Consider the following 17720-nt stretch of genomic DNA (forward strand, 5'->3'; position numbering starts at 1 on the left):
AGATGGCTGCCCGTCAGGCCGCGGCCCTGAGAAGGGCTTTTATATATTTATATGGACTAGTGTGTGGCTCTTAGACCCTTGTATCTATGTTATGACTTATATATGTATGCTTATTTTACGCTAGTGTTTAGTATAGGATCTGCAAATATGATTAGTAAAGTAAGATAATAGATATAAGTATACATACAAGTAGTAATTGTAAGTATGTATTATTGTTGAATATGTAAAGGCACCCGGTACAGTATAGAAATGTAGCCCGTGCGGTGCTCTTTAGATGGAGACAGCGATATGGCTGTCTCTTTCCCCCCGGCCGTTGATTGGTCGTGCGTTCCCACTGTCGGGCGGCACGCGATCGCGGTCGGGTATAAATAGGGCGCACTTTGCCGAAATAAAGTGAGTGAGAGCGAGTGTTTTTGCCTAGAATTTTCACTCATGAATTACATGAAATTATAGTAACTTTAAACATAAAGAGTAAATCCACTCACGAGTAGGCATAGGCTATGAAACTTAAAATGTTGAAGCCTGAGTAGGGTCATGATAAGCGGTGTTGCATAAGCCGTAGCTAGACTTCAGAGTCACTTGGACGTTAGGTGATTAAAAAAAAGAAATAAAGTGAGTTCTGCTTTGACTGCCGAAACTTGTGTTTCATTTCTCCGCTTCCGTTCTCCGAGACCTCACCGCGTCGCCAGCCTAGACTGCTTTGCCTGTCTGCACCGATTCACGGACCTGTTTCGGAAAGTCCTTTTCAGGGCTGTTGAGGTTGACTTGTCGGTTCAGTGCTTTGTGCTTCCCGGCTCGCCTTTCTAGTCACCTCCGTCCATATCCAGCTTACAACTGGGTACATCGGGGCCGTCTAGAACCCTCATCGATCTCGACCGATGCCTCATCAAGCAGTACTTACGCCACCGCCAAACCGTTGGGACTTGCCCCATTCTTGCACCGCAGCAAAGACCACCACCCATGCAATTTTTACAGTCTTGTACGGACGGAATACGTCTCGTACATACCTGTTCCAAAATTATCCATTTACAACATATATAAATGAATCTTTTTCAAATACATATAGCACAGAGTATTTAACAATTATCGTTTTTTTTTTAACTTTTCAATTATTTATATTTAAATCATGTTATTTCTACCAAAGTAACCCCGGTAGCTAAAGGGTTATTGTAACTGAATGGGTAGGTACTATATTTTGTACGTACCTATTTACCAAGTACTACGCCCCTACGCCCTATAGTCTTTGGATTTTAAATGACATGTCTGTGGTCATGTCTTCGGAACTGTACAATTTCTGTGCATTCTTCGTATTCTTGTGTTTTGTTGGTATTTTTCGATTCGGAGGCTTTGTCATGGCTTTGTGTATTGTTATGGTTGCGATGTAATTCGTTGCCAGATTTACAATCTATTTTTTTGTATATATTCCTATTGATTATGGATTTATATTCATCAAATATAGTAATTTCAAATCACAGTACCGAAACATCACAAACGAATTCTGACAGTCACGAAAATGTAACTTTATGTGATGACACAAAAACGTTTAACTGTACCGATGATTCTTTTAAAGACAATTATCCTGCAGAACCGTTATTAGATACATCAAGCGAAAAAGTTATTAAACGCGCTTTGAGGCACCAAGCAAAGCGAAGACGGAAAAGAACGCACAGTTCGACTCGGCCGTTGCCGAGAATAATAGTAAAACCTCTTCCACCACAACCGCCGGACGGACATCACGAATATGTTATTTCTCACGAACCCTCGAAGAAAACGACCAAGACTCCTACTATGAGAGAAGTTTTAGCTTCCATACCGGGCTTCAGCATAAAACCGAGGAAACGTTATGGAAAAAAATTATCTACCGCTGCACAACTTCAGCAAACTAAAGAAGGATGCATCGATTTAGAAACGCCAGATTCTATATTTGCAAATACCAATCTACGCGCACTTTTAAATGAGCACACATTTTCACTACTACCAGCCTTGTACCAATATAAGTTAGGACAGCTCCTTCCCAGCGTAGACCGTCCGGGTTCTTCGGGTCGGTTAAACTCTTCGTGCTTGAATAATGAATTTTTCGCTAGAGCATGTTTGGAGTGGCAGGACAGTCTTTCGGAAGGGGAATTTACTCCCGAAAATCAGCAGAAACTTAAAACCGAGGCTGAAAAGGAAAAGAGTAAACTGGATCCTTGGAAACTCAAACACTTTGAGCCAATATGGGGAGAGAAGCGAAATTCAAGTTCACAATCATCGATGCCGTATGACCCGGATAGACCATCTCTAAAAACCACTATCAAGTTGAGACCTACAGCTTCTATTACTAGCAGCAGCACCGTCGTACATCGGAAACATTCCAGTAAATCGTCAGAAGTACCCAAACGGTTGCGGACTGTCGGAGCAGTGACACGAGCATCGGCACGAGTGGAGACTGATGTATGCACTACAGATAGTCCTTACAGCTCCCACAATGGAAGACAATTAGGCCCCATACCTGACTTACTTCCACTCAAGAACAAAGTCAATAGGTTGCAATCTCAATACACCCTATCTCTTCCCTCTACTTCACATTATGTCGACCCATCCAATACTTTCAACGCTACTCCAACTACTGCCGATTGTTCTAAATCGGAAGATACGCTCCCGGCGGTGGATCCATTACTTCTACCAGAAAATACTGCTCCGGAAAGTGAATTGAAAACTCGACAAGAACTATGTATACCCGTTGTGCCCATCAGTGATGGAGAGGATTGTTTAAATACAGACCAAAATAATACTTTGCCCACTGAGGACAGCTGTATTACCGATACTGAAACTGAATCTCTTACTTGTGGACAGACTCGTAGTGATGAATCGACACCGAGTGTTTTCCAACCGAATGCAGAAACTCCTCCACCCAGTTGTGAAATTCCCAGTGAAGTGGAAGAAAAATGTCAATCTATGTTTCAAGACCTTGTCTCCAAAGAAAGTGAGCAGTGTTACGAAAGTAAACATGTTAGTAAAGATGATCAGTCAATAAGTGAGACGTCTTTGGAAGAATTTGAGAGTTATTCCGCCAACAAAAGAGCTACTGATTCTGTCGACTCCGCGGACAGTAAAAAGATCAAAATGTGCGACGAACTCGACTCCCACAATACGGAGGAGACTTTAGATTCCCGACAAGATGCATTCACACTGCTGAATGAAGAATGCGCTAAGCCCGATATTGAATCAAATTATCGAGAACAACCGATAGTTTGCGAATCTTTTATACCAAACGTTATACAAAATCAACAATTTGAAGATTTTAATGAAAGTAATGCGCAATTTTCTAATGTCCCTAATTGTAAGTCCTCCGAGTTTTTTCTTGTGAAAGATGAAACCTTAGGTGAAAATAGTAGTGATTCTATGTCCAATGAAGAAACTGAATCTAAGTGTAATAATGCAAATTCTCCGAACCGTAACATAGACGATAATCAATCTTTAGTGTACGATTTTGATAAAAATATAGACAGAGGTTTCAGTGATGATTCTCATTCTATCGGGGAACAATGTGCTCAAAGTGACATAGGACAGTACCATTGTTCTTTTAGTGACAATAATTACATTAGCCAAAATTCAACAAGTATGGATTTATATAGTAAAGGTGTAGCCCAGCTTCAGCCGAACTCCGTGATATTAAAACAGGAAGATGACGAGGTGAACATGGACGGATTGGACTATTCCAATAATTCCGATGAAGATTGTTCGCACAATTCTCCGGAGAAACTTTGCAATAAAGATTTGGGTATGGAATCCGAAGATCGCTTCAATGATGCCCAATCTTTTCTGTTAGAATCTGACGCTGTACATAAATCAGATGGTATGTTCCTAATATGTTTATCTTTTCCTGTTAAACAAAATATAGATTAATAGTTGACTTGTATTATTATAGCTATTTGTACTATATTTTGGAAAGTGTTTTAGACTCTTCTATTACTTTATTATTTATGTAGATTTGTTTTCTATTCTTATTTTATGTATTATAATTACTATTACATACTCAATAATATAACCTCAAAGAAATTTTCAAAGGATATAAAATTGTTTTCCTTAATTTATTTTAAAAGCTATAATAGGGTGTTATGTTTTTATTGTACAGTAATGGTAATTTCAAAATAATAATAAATTTTTGATAAATTATTTTAGTTTTATTTTGAATGTTGCTTATTATTACCATTATTATACGGTGGAAACAGGATATCCTATATATTGATGGTTAAGAAAACCGTACCTTGTAATTTTTTTAAATCTTTATTTTTTATGATTTGACAGTGACATTTACCAAAAAAATATCAAATTACTTCTTTTTACATAATAATTTATTGTATTAATTCATACTTGAGCAATGCAAACTTTTTTAAACCACAAATTTGTGTTTTAATTTATTTGCGCAATATTGTCGGGCCAGTATTTGCTATTCTAACAGCAATATCACATATTTATTATGTCCCATTAATTTGCGCAATGTTGTCGGCTCAAAATTTGCTATTCTGACAGCAATGCAAACTTTTCAAATCATATATTTGTATTTTTCGATTGATTTGCGCAATATTGTCGGGTCAGAAATTGCTATTCTAACAGCAGCATGCTGACTTAGTATTTGGTCTATGATTTGCCAACTAAATCTTAAAATTCCAATTTTCAAACTCACTTTTTCCTTCCTGCGTTACATTTTTTCTATTAGGTTTTGTTTCTATTAGGTTTTAATTTTTTTTACCTTCAATACATTATTTTACTATATAATAGTCACTGATGGGTGCATTATTAGTAAAAGTATTACTAAAGACAGTGCCCTATAGTCAACGTGACATTGTTACTGGTTTTACCAGTACAATTCTAATTTTTGGTACTGGTTGTACGTGAGACGTAACCAAGGTTTACTTGTCAAGAATTTCGCATCATAGCATATATTCTCGATAGTGTAGTTCTCTCCTACTCAATGAACAATTTGGCACACCCACTGTGAAAACTGTGATGTATTCCGAAACATTAAAAAGTTTGATAAAGAAATCACAATTAAAAAAATTTGCAGGATTTTTAGGATTGACGAAAATTATCACCATGGCACATATGATATCAATATTTACAGGAGCAATGAGGATTGGATACGTTGATAAAGAATCATGATTTGTGCAAATAATTATGCTAAACAAAAAAAATATGTATTCTTAATATCTGAAGCACTTTGTGATAATCTATTTTATACCTAATAAAATCACTTTAAACTATTTTATATCTTATTATATCATAATCAATTAGCCTAGAAGACGAAGCTTTAAAACCAGTCAACATTATAAGTTATAATAAGATATATGGATAGTAATTTTAATGTTATTTTATGAGTTATAAAAAAATATATTATTTCAATGGTACCATTTCTTAGTATACTAAAACTAATTAAAATGATATTACATTGCGACAAAGGGGATTGTAATACAAAGTAAAAATACTTAGTAAAAAACACAAATATTTATCTCTAACATGTGTGTGTGTGTGTATGTATATATATATATATATATATATATATATATATATATATATATATATATATATATATATATATATATATATATATATATACACACACATACACATAAATTTTTAATTAAAAGATTTTTGCCTAATAGTATACTGAATCTTTTGTATGAAAATAGCAAATGAAAGCAACATTTTAACCCTAAGATGGCAACATCACTGCAGTTGAGTCAGCTTAACTTCACGAGAAAGGGACAGTATCAACAAGGTGGTTATATTTCTGGGGACTATATGGTTTCACTGGCGAGGAATATATCATTTTATCACTCAAATTTTAAATAAACATTTGGAATAATAATACACATTTAATAATAATAAAATTCCGATATTACCAAACCAAGGTTTTAAAATGGAAATAAAATGCTTATTTTTTATTAGGTAACTTATCTGGCCAACACATGGCGTATCTGAATTATTAGAAACAAAAATACCAGAGATCACTAGTAAAATCTAGCATACGTCATCTCTTGATACGAAAAATATATTTATTTTTAGTACAGTAACTCAAAAATTGCAATCAAACTAAAAATAATCGTAATCAAATACACTCTCATATCCTTTTTTTATTTCATTTTGATTAAAAAGTACAAAGAAGCAACTTTTCTTTTCAATTTCGTGGCACACAAATAAATGTTTGTCACTACCATCAGAGGATTGATGACCTTTCAATGAATTTTCAAATACAAGTTACTTCGTTGGCATTACAAAAATGTCTTTTAAATCTCAAAATAGTTTTGACAAATTGATAAGATTTTAAGAAAATAAATATTTGCTAACAAGTAACTAGTGCAGCACAGACATACTGGTATGTCTATATAGCTTTGATAAATATGGCCATACTTCCGGAAAGGTTAATTAATACCACATTTCAGCAGTTTTTTTTCAACAAAAACTGAAATAATGCAAATTAAGCGCTATATGAACAATAATTAAGGTACTAAAGTAGCTGATAACATTATTTTTTATGAGGATATCATCAACTTTTTTAAGTGCTTTTTTGATAATCAATTTATAAGTAATTTTTAAAAATACCCTAAAACAATCAACAATCAAATGGAATTGAAACACACCACTTACTACTAACTTACTAGCTCACAGCCGCCGCAAAAATGGAAACTACCTTTCCTATTGCGGACCTGATGGTATTAAAGACCTAAATGTAATTTCTAATATCATGCCTAAATTAATGGAGTCTAGTTGGTTTTCTCTTCAAACATTAGTATTTCATATTGAAATATTTTTATAAAAGTAATACAAATTAACAGTCTTGGTCAAATGTAAGTATGGATATTTTAATGTAATAAATATTGGGCTGAATAGAATAAGAGTAGCCTAATTTATTTCACCTTGCATGTTTAAGATGGTAAATGTTTTTAAATCGCAAAGCCATTGTAGTCCTATATGGTTTAATACACATCGACCCCCTAAAAGTCATATCGTAACCCACCAAATTCAGTTTTGCAGGAAAAGGATTTCAAAATATTTAGTACTGAGTTGTCAATGAAGAAAAAATTAAATGCATTTTTTTTTCTTAGTTGTAACTAAAAATATGCTTTAGAAAAAAAAATTGTGACTTACGATAGTAAATAAAGGAGTAGTCAATATGTATATCTTATATGTGTATGTACATACATGTGGCAGAAAGTATTTTCAAATACCTACCTATCACGGGATTAATTTCATACAGAATTTTATTTCTAGACCTTTATTTTCAATTTTGGCATTTGATTTTTTTTGACAAGTTATAAATCTGTATTGTCTGTTACTGTTGTGTTAAAAGTTACTGAAAAAAGTAATGATATTTTTAAAAACTAAATAGAAGTAAAGTTAGATATCTTTACTACAAAGTTAGAACGCTAACGCCCATATGTAATTGATATCCCCGCATACAAATTGTCCAAACTATGTATAATAAATAACTAATATACATATCTCAGAAAAATAGAAGAATGGATTTTATTGAACTGCAAAGGGTTAAATTTTTAACTTCACCAATTATGACATTCATTAACAATATTACAACAAATTGCTTAAATCAGATGATGGCAAATCTTGTATGATGTAAACCCTGTAAATGTCGGAACTTTCATATTTCCTTCCTAGAAAGAAAAAAGTTCTTTGTTCCTGTTGAAATATCTATAACAACAAAAAAACTTGAAGACATACACGTTACTCCTAAAAATCATATATCACCTTAATGATATACAATTCCAAAATTGAAAAAAAAATTGTACCAATATCACTAAAATTAGTTGAAAATAAATTATAAATTTAGGAACGAAAGATCACAATGTTGTTATGAATTTATGGCTTATAATTAGAAAGTAATTTATGGCTATGAAGATATCAAATTCTGAGTCTTTATCAACCACAGTTAAGTCTCTTAATTTCTCCATCAAAGTCTTCACAGATACTGGGTAAGCTTTTATCAGACTTGGTTATTTCTGTGATATCTACTTGTAAACGACATTTCTCATCTTATTGTTTGTCACAATTAAGACTTTCATTCTGTGCATAGATGCCAAGGCTACCAGATTACAGAGAATTCTTTTACTTCGTTAATTTTTTTACACTGCATAAAAAATAATTATTTAAAAGTGTCATTAATTGTTAAACTTATAGACTACTTGATTATGAATGCCTATAAAATATATAACCCTTTAAAGATGGAGAAAAGCAAGGATGCGAGCGCGGAATGGTTGGTGTTGGGCTTCACACAATGGATGGTATGCCTCAGGGAGGATCTGTTGCTATGGCTTTTGTCAACCCCCATAATGCCAATGTTCAGGTAATACTATTTTCCAATACATATTTATTTTACTAATTTTCTACCTATTATGTGAAAACATAGATCAACATTAAGTTTTCAGACAATACGCAGACATGACATTATTTGTGAAGGCAGAAAAAGAACAACTTATTTTCTTGTTACCAGTTTGTACACTATTGCCCCACTGATCCCATAGATAATATGCCTGACTACAAATATATTTTTTTGTAATTTTATTTATTTATGCTAAACATTAAGGTGAAGTGTGCAGGCCTCTTAAGGTTCTTGGTCTGTGCATTGTATTAAATGTGCAATGAAGAACATAACAAAACAAATCTTTTTTTTAGATTATTCCCATGCAAGAAGAGTTAGAAGTTAGACTTCAAGAAGGAAACTTTCCAGTACAGCAGTGGGAAACAAATTCAGAAAATGGTAATACATATTGGTCCTCGAAAGACAACTCATCCTCCTTCAACGAAAATGAAGAGAAGTGTTCTTCGTATAAAGAAGGAAATTTGGTCCATACGGGGCAAGTGAAACTGGAGTTGGAGGTAACTCTGACTCCGGTGGAAGGAGCTACGTCAGCAGCCAGTGTGATGCCACCCACCACCATCGTATGCGTGTCATCCGCATCGCAGGAGGCGCCGGCCGTGCTACCACGCGAGGCAGCCACGGGGTCGGGCGCAGGCCACGCCGTGACCTCTTCCAGCGCGCTGCCATACCTGGCTGTCACCACTAGCTCTGCCCTGCGAGCCCTGCCCGTACATGCCAAGCCTAAACCCAAGTTACTCTCCAAAGACGCTATCGCCGCAAACAGCAGGTGTGTTGTGTGCTTATTGCTCATTACCTCTTAATTAATACTACATTAACTTTCCTAAACTTAAAAAAAGCACTTTAAGCAATATTTTTTTTCTTTTATGTTGCACTTGTGGAAAAATTTAATAATTATGCTTTGTTCTCTCGTAGACTTAGTTTAGCAAACTAAAAGAAATCTAAGGAGTGACTTTTTTTTCATTTAATATTTTTGTAATATCACGTTTGACCAAAGATAACCCATAATATGCAACTTATCAGCGACAGTTCATTATGCTAGACATGAACTTGATTCGGAAGTAATGTTATTTTTAAAGTAAACACTAAACATTTACAAATAATATACTCAGTATGAACAATACAATTATATGCACCGACTCTATTTACATACTACAACTTTCCTGTTAACTATCAATATAAATAATGTTCATAATCGACACCCTTGGAATATATCAAGTTTAGTAATGGTCGATAAGGGGAATTATAGTAGTTACTATCTATGGCTTCTTAAATTCTTTTTAGAAGTCGTGGGTCGAGTAGTAAACCGCCTCCCGGAGCCGTAAACCTAGAACGCAGCTACCAGATCTGCCAGGCCGTCATACAGAACAGCCCTAATAGGGATCAACTCCGGTGCCAGCTCAAGCCCCCTCCCTCGCTGCTGGGTCCCCGTGCCCCGCGCCCCGCACGGCCCCCCGCCACACCTGCAACTCCCGCCCCGCCCCTCATGCTTCGCCACGTCTTCAACCAGGGGATTCCAGTCAATATGGCTGTTTTACCACATCCTGAGGTATTTGTCTTCTTTTCAATTTTGTCAGATTGAAATTTGATCGGGAATAACATGAATAATAACAGATATAGAAAGCATTACAAAATTATTTGTGTATACGTAGCTCCATTTTTGAAAATTTTAGAGTAGGTTGGCAAGGCCTGTACGTGAATATCTTTAAAAAATGGCATTGTGTTGTATTTTATAGCCTTTCCTGCTTGTTCACTGGTATTGTATCGTGTCAACAGGTAGACAGCCGCAGCACCGGAATGGGACAGTACATCCTCGTCCAGCGCGCTCCTGGAGCGGCCCCGCGAGCTTCCAGCGCTCCACCAGCCAACAACCCTAACTTGGTAAACAATCAACTCGTTTTTATACTATGTATTGCCATTTATGTCCCTCAAATTTCCATAATTTTTTAAAATAAAAACATTTTATACATGATAGCTTGTCAATATTTTTTGTGTAATGTAAAAATGATATAGAAATATTAACAATAATATATTTCCAACCTTGTCTCAAATGCAGTGTTACTCGATCTATATTATATGAAAGCGAGGTGAACATTCCTGCACCCTGGTTTCTTGAATCTGGGGGTGGAATTTATTTTTTTGGATACAAATGACACAAGTAAAGAAACTCAGCATAAAGAACTTCAATGCTATGTGGAAATAAGGGTGCAATATTTATTGAGGTTTGCGTTTAGTAGTTTCTCACAATAATAAATATTACAGTGTTAATAACCAAATGACCATGTTAATTGAAAATTTCTGAACTAAAAATCACTAGATCTCTCTAATCTAACATGGTTAATTGGTTTTACAGATACAGATGTGTGTAGCCAAAGGCCAGGGAGGCCGGGTAGACAGTCGACCGGCCAGCGCCGCCGAGTGGAGGGGGCGCGGCTGGGGAGGGGCGGGAGGCGCAGGAGGAGGCCCCGGGGATGGCCTGGGAAGGGGGGAAGACTGTTCCTGTAATCTCCGCGCTATGATAGTGTGCAAGAAGTGCGGTGTGTTCTGCCACGATGATTGTATCGGGCCTTCTAGACTATGTGTAACGTGTCTCATTAGATAAGATGTCTCTGTCCCTACGTTCTATGTCTGATATAAAACATTTTTGTTGTACAATGTCAATGGTGCAATACACAAACAGTTGGTGCATTGTTTTTTGTAAAAATGAGATAGATAGGCATTTTTAAAATTCTACTCAGATGCATCTATGTAAAATATTGGTGTTTCAATTTAAATAGGGTGTATTATTTTCTGCTTTACCAATTACAGTAATGCCTGTTTATCTAATTTGACATATTTATTGATTACAACATTTTTAGCGAAAAATGCTACACTCATGCTAATGAATGCTGAGTGGCGATATTAGAACACATGCACATTAAGACTAATTAATCCTCATATTAACCCTTTTTGGTCCCCCAAAAAAATATTCCACCGGGTCCAAAATGGATTTACAATGTGTGAAATGAAATTGATATATACATATATATTTTTTTATATAAAAACTCAATTTCTTGTGAAAATTAAATTTATTTTTATTTTACATTGGTCCACAATGTCGATGCCTCCCGTGCTTTTATTGTATTTTAGGATGTCAAATGAATTTCTTTTGATGTTTAAGTGAATATCGCTAATAATTTTAGTATTCCTAAAAACACGGAACAAGCGTAACTGTTAAATACGAAGTACGGTGACCGTGCCGCGCGAGAGGAGCTAGTCCTAAAACGACCCTTTTCTATCCCTTCCAGGTAGACAGTCACACATTACAATGGGCAAATAATCATGTATCCTCTGCTCAACGTACTGTTTTAATAGATACAAGAGAAAAAAAATGAGCTTGCATTTTAACTCTATGTACTAAAGATGAAAAAAAAAAAATATCAATCCCAGGAGGAAAAAATCAATGTCAAATAAGATTCGTCATGGGACCGGTGAGGTTGAAAGCAACAACGTCTAATGTTTTTATTTGGCATTGTGATCATCGATGAAAATCAAACTTTTTAAAGCTATCTCAAAATGAACTTATCTGCACCTACCTGTTTGTGCGCTGAACCATCAATGTAGTATTTTGTTGCCGTACTTAAATCACTAAGAGTTATGCCTTTGAAACAAAGTAATTAATATATGTAGCTGTTTAGCAAATACATAACGATATACTTACAGGACTAGAACTGTGAAAAATCTCATTTGTAAAAAAACACTAAGTATATATTTTTTTGTTTTTCCCAATTGTAAATAAATTTAAATAAGATTTGTGAAGCTTTTGAGAAAGTGTATGTCTAACTAAAAGTTTTGTAGCATATATAAACCGTAATTGAAAAAATTGTAGTTTAGTTTCCTGGGTCGATTTTTGTACGATTAACAGCAGGGACTCAAATCAGCAGGTTGAAATGAGTTTTATCATTGTACATTTTTACTATCATAGTGACTTTTATTGTGATTATTTCTTGTTTTTTTACACGGAATTATTTTGCTAGAAGCTGATGCCGCCCACCACCAATAAGATCTTAAGAATTATTATATATAATGTACAGGAATACCCTTCTTTGTGTGGTATATAACCAGCGTCCTATTGAAAAGCTCCACATTACGCCTGACACAATTTGTCAAATAATTCATGTTATTTTTAAGAGCAATATAAGGTTATTTATTTTATGTTAAAAATTGCTTTACTATTTTTTAAATATTGCTGTAGGCTTATTTGAACATTATCAAAGTTTTTAGAAAATAACCAGTATTAAAACTATTCTTTTTTTAATTTAATGTGTTTCAATATTCAAACAATATTCTTTTTCTTCCTCATGTCCAAAGCTAATGGTATAAAAAATACTTACCTAATTGTGTAACCCTCCATACAGATGATAAGTGACTGTCGCCCCTCTCATGTGAACACCTAATGATTAGAAAAAAAAACGCATTGCCATGGGAACTCTTCTGTGTACTAACCTTGAAGTTGTAAACGCTTATCACATGTAGTCTTACAGTAGATTCACACGTTGGATAGGCATAGATAGCCCTACCAATTTTGTTCCCACAAATTACTTAGTTTTGGGCATAAATCAAAAGATAAGCAGAAACAATGTAAGGGCAATATAAATCTAATGTGAATTATCCATAATAGGCACACCTGAAATAGTCCTTACTGGAATTTCCATTTTAAACAAATTAGAGGGCCACCTCATATGCTTTAATTGCCAGTTCATTTTAGTAAATTAAAAAGGTGGTGATGGAATGAAAATTCCAAAACCGGTAGTCATGAAGTAGTTTTTTTTTAAGTGGTATTACACAAACTGAACAATGGATGATAAGGAGTGTTATATTACCATACCACAAAATTAACAATGCTTTCTTAAAAAATTGCTAATTTTAACATAGATTCTGCTGAAACCATAATCTAAGACCTCATCTGTGGTAACCAAATTTTAAGTTTACCAAAACAACAGCAATTTACTACTTTTTTATTTTTCTATCCTAAAAATCTAGTTTTTTTTCAATACAACACTTCACTGCACACTAGTTTTTTTTCCAGCCTGTCTGATGTTAATTTCCCAAAAGATGACATATTTTGTCGATCTCTATTACAAAATGACTGGGACTCAGCTTAAACTACATGCATGATTTTGTTGTGGGGTACATACAAATGTAGTTAACATAAACCTAGTGACTTGTGACAACCTTGACTTGACTTGACATTTTGAAATAAAATTTTAAGCTAGGATTCACAAGAGTATTATAAATAATATATTTGAATATTCAAATCAGGAAGTATAATTGTTTCGCACGAAAGTAAAAAATTAAGCATTGGACATTAATTTATTTGCATAGAAATATTTTTTCTTACCTCATAGTTACCAACTATGGATGAGGTAAGAAAAACAACAAAAAATATTAAGATTTCTTTAACTATTATTGAAAGTCCAAATATTAAATTTAAACAACTCAGATTCCATTTATTTCCCTGAGTTTGAAACATTCTCCAGACAATTCAATGTTATGGGCATCTTGAATATCCTATGAAACATGTCATTCAATTTAAAAGTTCATAACTCTTTACCTACTTGGCATAGTTTACGAATAAATATAAATCGAAATTAACATTAAATAAAAATAGTAAGCGATAATTTGATAAACTAAATAAATTGGGTTATGTGTTGGATAATTGGAAATGCATCATTATAAGAACACTGCTCATTCGAGAAAGTTAAAACATTAAGGAATTATGTATTAACTTATACTTATCCTCACATGAGTGAGGATAAGTATAAGTTAATACATAATTAATAAGTTAATACATAGTTAATACATAAACCATGAGGTTATCATTTGTAAGCCATCTTGAACAAAAATTGCAAACTGGTCGCATGACTTGAAAGTAAGCAGATAACAATTACGATGCTTTTAAATAAAACTATAACCTCTTTTACGTTTATTGATTTTTCCATGTCCATTGAGCACAAAATTAAAATAAAACTAAACATACATTTGTACCTTATGTATACAAAATGTATAATATGTATATTAATATTACAAAACCAAAGCAAAATATTTTGATTAAACATCAAAGTGAAACAATTTGGTAACTGGAAGGTGAGTTCTCATAGTATTGATTGTGAAGGTCATTTACAGCTGATTTATAAAACTAGCTAAGAGAACATTAATTTAATATCATTCAGATTTAGAGTAGACACACAATAAACAAGTCCTTTGTTATATTATTCTTAGCCAGACTCTCCAGCTAATTTTACAACATCAATTAACGGTGTATTAGGAAATAACAAAGAAAAAATCTCTGGTAAAAGTTATTTTATTAGTGATGTAGGATCTCTTTACATAGGTTAGGGTACTTATTGTAAGGTACAGATTCCCCGATTGCAAATTAAATTATGAGTTGTGTACTATTTGTCAGTAGCACTAGGTGCATTTTCAATAAGTCTCATAATATCATTACAAAATCATATTGCGTATATAAAGCGCTTAATAACATACCTCAAAAATCTGGAATAAAAGGTATGAAATAAAATTTAAAAACGGCACATCATCAGATGCGTTTGGAATACATTCTCGTCAATAGTTTACTGGTGAGCGCACTGCAGTCCCGGCCCGCTGTGCATGTGATCCTCCTCATCCATACTGTAGGCCTCTTCGCGACCTCGCTCCTGCTCCGGGCTGTACTCGCTCAGGTCCACCTCCTCCATGTCCTCCCCCGACGGCATGATGAAGGACGGCCGCGGGGGGAAGCAAGTCTCCAGCTGCCGCAGCACTTCTTCCGTCGCAAAGTGGTTCTCGGGAAAGGTGATCAAGAAGTTTATGTACAGGTGGCCCTTCTTGAAGGGGTAATTATACACCGGCATCCCCTCGTCCAGCACGCCCTTGATGTCCCCCGGCTGGATGACCTGTCCGGGCGGGTGCTTGACCAGCAGCTCCCGCCCGTCCAGCTGTTGCACCACCATGCTAAAGCCGCACAGCGCCTCCGTCAGCGTGATGGTGTGCTTCATCAGCAAATCGTCCACGGTCCGCTCGAACACATTGTGGTTCTTCTGCTGCAGAACGATGATCACGTCTCCCGGCTCCACATCGGGCTGCTGATCTCCCTCGCCCCGGAAGAATATCTTTTGATTGTCCTTCATGCCTTTGACGATATTAACCTCTAGGATTTTGGTCTGGTTCACGACGCACCTGCCCTTGCAAGTGACGCATCTGTCCTTTTCGTTGATAATCTTGCCCTGCCCCGAGCACTCGGTGCACGGCTTCTGCAGCTGCTGCGACAGCCCGGGCCGGATGGCCCTGAAGCTGATCTTCATACCGCAACCTTTACAGTCCTTACACGTCTGGAGGGAGCCCGGCTTGCCGCCCTTTCCGCTGCACTGAATGCAGATAACGTTCTTGCTAAGCTCCAGTCGGGTAGTCTTTCCGTTGTACAAGTCTTCCAAGGAAACTTTCAAGGGATGGACTGTGTCCTCCCCTTTGGCTCTCCGCCGCATGCTCGGGCCCCCCATTCCTCCCATTCCGAACAAGCCTTCTCCGAACAAGTGTGAGAATACATCGTTAGGAGAGAACCCTACGTCACTGGCACCCTGTAATCCCTTGAGTCCGTGTGTATCGTACAGCTTTCGTTTTTTATGATCTGATAATATCTCGTAAGCGTAAGATATTTCCTTAAACTTATCTCCAGCCTCGGGGTTTTTGTCGGGATGGAATTCTTTCGCTAGTTTCCTATAATTCTGCAACAAAAAAATAATAATAATGGTAGACTACTGCGAGGTAGCAATTCTAATACAATAAACACGTGTATTATTGAAATTAATCTGAATAATGACAAAAATCTTAGATGTCATTGGAAATTACAATTCAGTTGCCTAGTGAAAATACCGCACCTAGGGTCAAATACAAATGCAAGTATTGGTAAAACATTGAAACTCGACAAAAATATATGATATTAAAAATCGAACCTTTTTTATTTCATTATCACTAGCGTATCTGCTGACACCTAAGACCTCGTACAACGTATCGTCAGCCATCTTTGATTTAAATAAATGAAAGAAAATGAAGTCGTTCTGAATCAAAACCATAGAATATTCATAAAAAAAATTAAGTTGCCAGCATTTAAAAAAAAATTAATGCATACCTACCTACATGTATAAATAAGCGAAACAAATTACAACTATGCGTTTGACTTGGTCAGAGGTATCACGATATCCTATCCTCCATAAAAAAGGTATTTTCTTCACAATAATAAGGACATCGTTTGTTCACATATATCGGATCCCCGGTAAGGAATGCTTCCATAGCCTCTTTTATGTATATCACAATGACTCGAAATCCAGACATAATTATTCATTGAGCCCACCTGCAATAAGAGTAATTGAGTCTCGATGCAGCATTCATCTTCAGGATATGGAAAAGGAAGAGACTTTAATTTTTGTAGAACACTATGTAGGAATCTAATAGATTTAGGAAATGTTTCCTTGTGAATATAACGTATTTTAAAGCGTCTCTGATTCAAATATTTTCTGCAATAAAAATGTATGGTTCCCGGTAAAGCTTAAATAATTTTTGAAAATAATCTAACTCGCGGTAATAGACCATTCCCGTGCGGCAGACGAATGCGACCGAGGTCCATAAGTAAAAACAATTTTCTAACGTGTCCATTTGAATACCCGGGTTTGGTGGAAATTTCTCTTAGATTGGATTTCTATTATTTACTCCAAAACAAATTACAGCACTTGGGAGTATAAAAGAGCATTGAAAGAATAATGATAAGGGAAATAATGTCTTCTGGGTTTTTATTAATTTAAACCAAATATATTAAAGGCGTTAACCAATAACACAGTGGGAAGAAATCGAAGAAGTCCGAAGGATTTTTTAAAAAAGAGATGATCTTTTAAACCAACATTTAAAAAAATATATCCACCAATTTTTGGCTACTCATTTTGAGTGGGGCGTCAAAGACCCTCATCGAAAGACTTTATTACTCCGACAACAATTTCACAAGGCTTTGATTATATTCGGTCAAGTCTTCTATTTTTTTTGAAAACTTTTTATTGAGTACTCCAGAATGAATAATGCGAGACGGCTTCGGATATACCTACTCAATATAGAACAGTCTCTGAGTGAATGGATGGCTTACCCACCATACTTTTTAGACTACTCTAAACATATTCAATTAGGCTTGGCATATCGCTCACTCCTTTCAAGAACGTCATAAATCAAAATACTTGATTTTTCAGGAGAACGTTTTTAAAGTTTAAAAATATAATACAATGTATTAAAAATAAATATCAAGCCACTAACTAAACTTTTTACTGTG

The 17720-nt window shown here is 35.2% G+C and overlaps 2 protein-coding genes across 3 annotated transcripts; one reads left to right on the forward strand and one right to left on the reverse strand.

The window, feature by feature from the left end:
- The first annotated feature begins 1296 nt into the window (after window positions 1-1296).
- Asx (transcriptional regulator additional sex combs) lies at window positions 1297-12671 on the forward strand. 2 transcript variants are annotated; one of them, XM_088261251.1, is made up of 6 exons: window positions 1297-3838; window positions 8220-8341; window positions 8671-9143; window positions 9659-9923; window positions 10151-10255; window positions 10728-12671. In XM_088261251.1, exons 1-6 carry the CDS (start codon window positions 1435-1437, stop codon window positions 10974-10976), a joined length of 3618 nt encoding a protein of 1205 aa, XP_088117377.1. In that variant the 5' UTR covers window positions 1297-1434; the 3' UTR covers window positions 10977-12671. The 2 variants fall into 2 exon arrangements, with proteins under 2 accessions (XP_088117377.1, XP_088117384.1); XM_088261258.1 differs by having other exon boundaries at window positions 9662-9923.
- A 2028-nt stretch (window positions 12672-14699) lies between these two features.
- LOC148313512 (dnaJ homolog subfamily A member 2-like) lies at window positions 14700-16449 on the reverse strand. The gene is made up of 2 exons (XM_088261279.1): window positions 16363-16449; window positions 14700-16134 (listed from the first exon to the last, which is right to left on the reverse strand). Exons 1-2 carry the CDS (start codon window positions 16429-16431, stop codon window positions 14986-14988), a joined length of 1218 nt encoding a protein of 405 aa, XP_088117405.1. The 5' UTR covers window positions 16432-16449; the 3' UTR covers window positions 14700-14985.
- Window positions 16450-17720: the final 1271 nt, after the last annotated feature.

This window comes from Brachycentrus maculatus, unplaced genomic scaffold (genome assembly GCF_059751285.1).
Source record: "Brachycentrus maculatus isolate JH-2025_06_01 unplaced genomic scaffold, ASM5975128v1 h1tg000010l, whole genome shotgun sequence".
Lineage (NCBI taxonomy): Eukaryota > Metazoa > Arthropoda > Insecta > Trichoptera > Brachycentridae > Brachycentrus > Brachycentrus maculatus.

Bases quoted from the DNA above. Each gene is read 5' to 3' on its own strand.
- LOC148313512 (XM_088261279.1), bottom strand. From the start codon at position 16,431: ATGGCTGACGATACGTTGTACGAGGTCTTAGGTGTCAGCAGATACGCT. The intron at 16,135-16,362 runs GTTCGATTTTTA...TTTTTGTTGCAG, and splicing joins GTGATAATGAAATAAAAAAG to AATTATAGGAAACTAGCGAA.
- Asx (XM_088261251.1), top strand. From the start codon at position 1,435: ATGGATTTATATTCATCAAATATAGTAATTTCAAATCACAGTACCGAA. The intron at 8,342-8,670 runs GTAATACTATTT...TCTTTTTTTTAG, and splicing joins CCCATAATGCCAATGTTCAG to ATTATTCCCATGCAAGAAGA. The intron at 9,924-10,150 runs GTATTTGTCTTC...TCGTGTCAACAG, and splicing joins CTGTTTTACCACATCCTGAG to GTAGACAGCCGCAGCACCGG.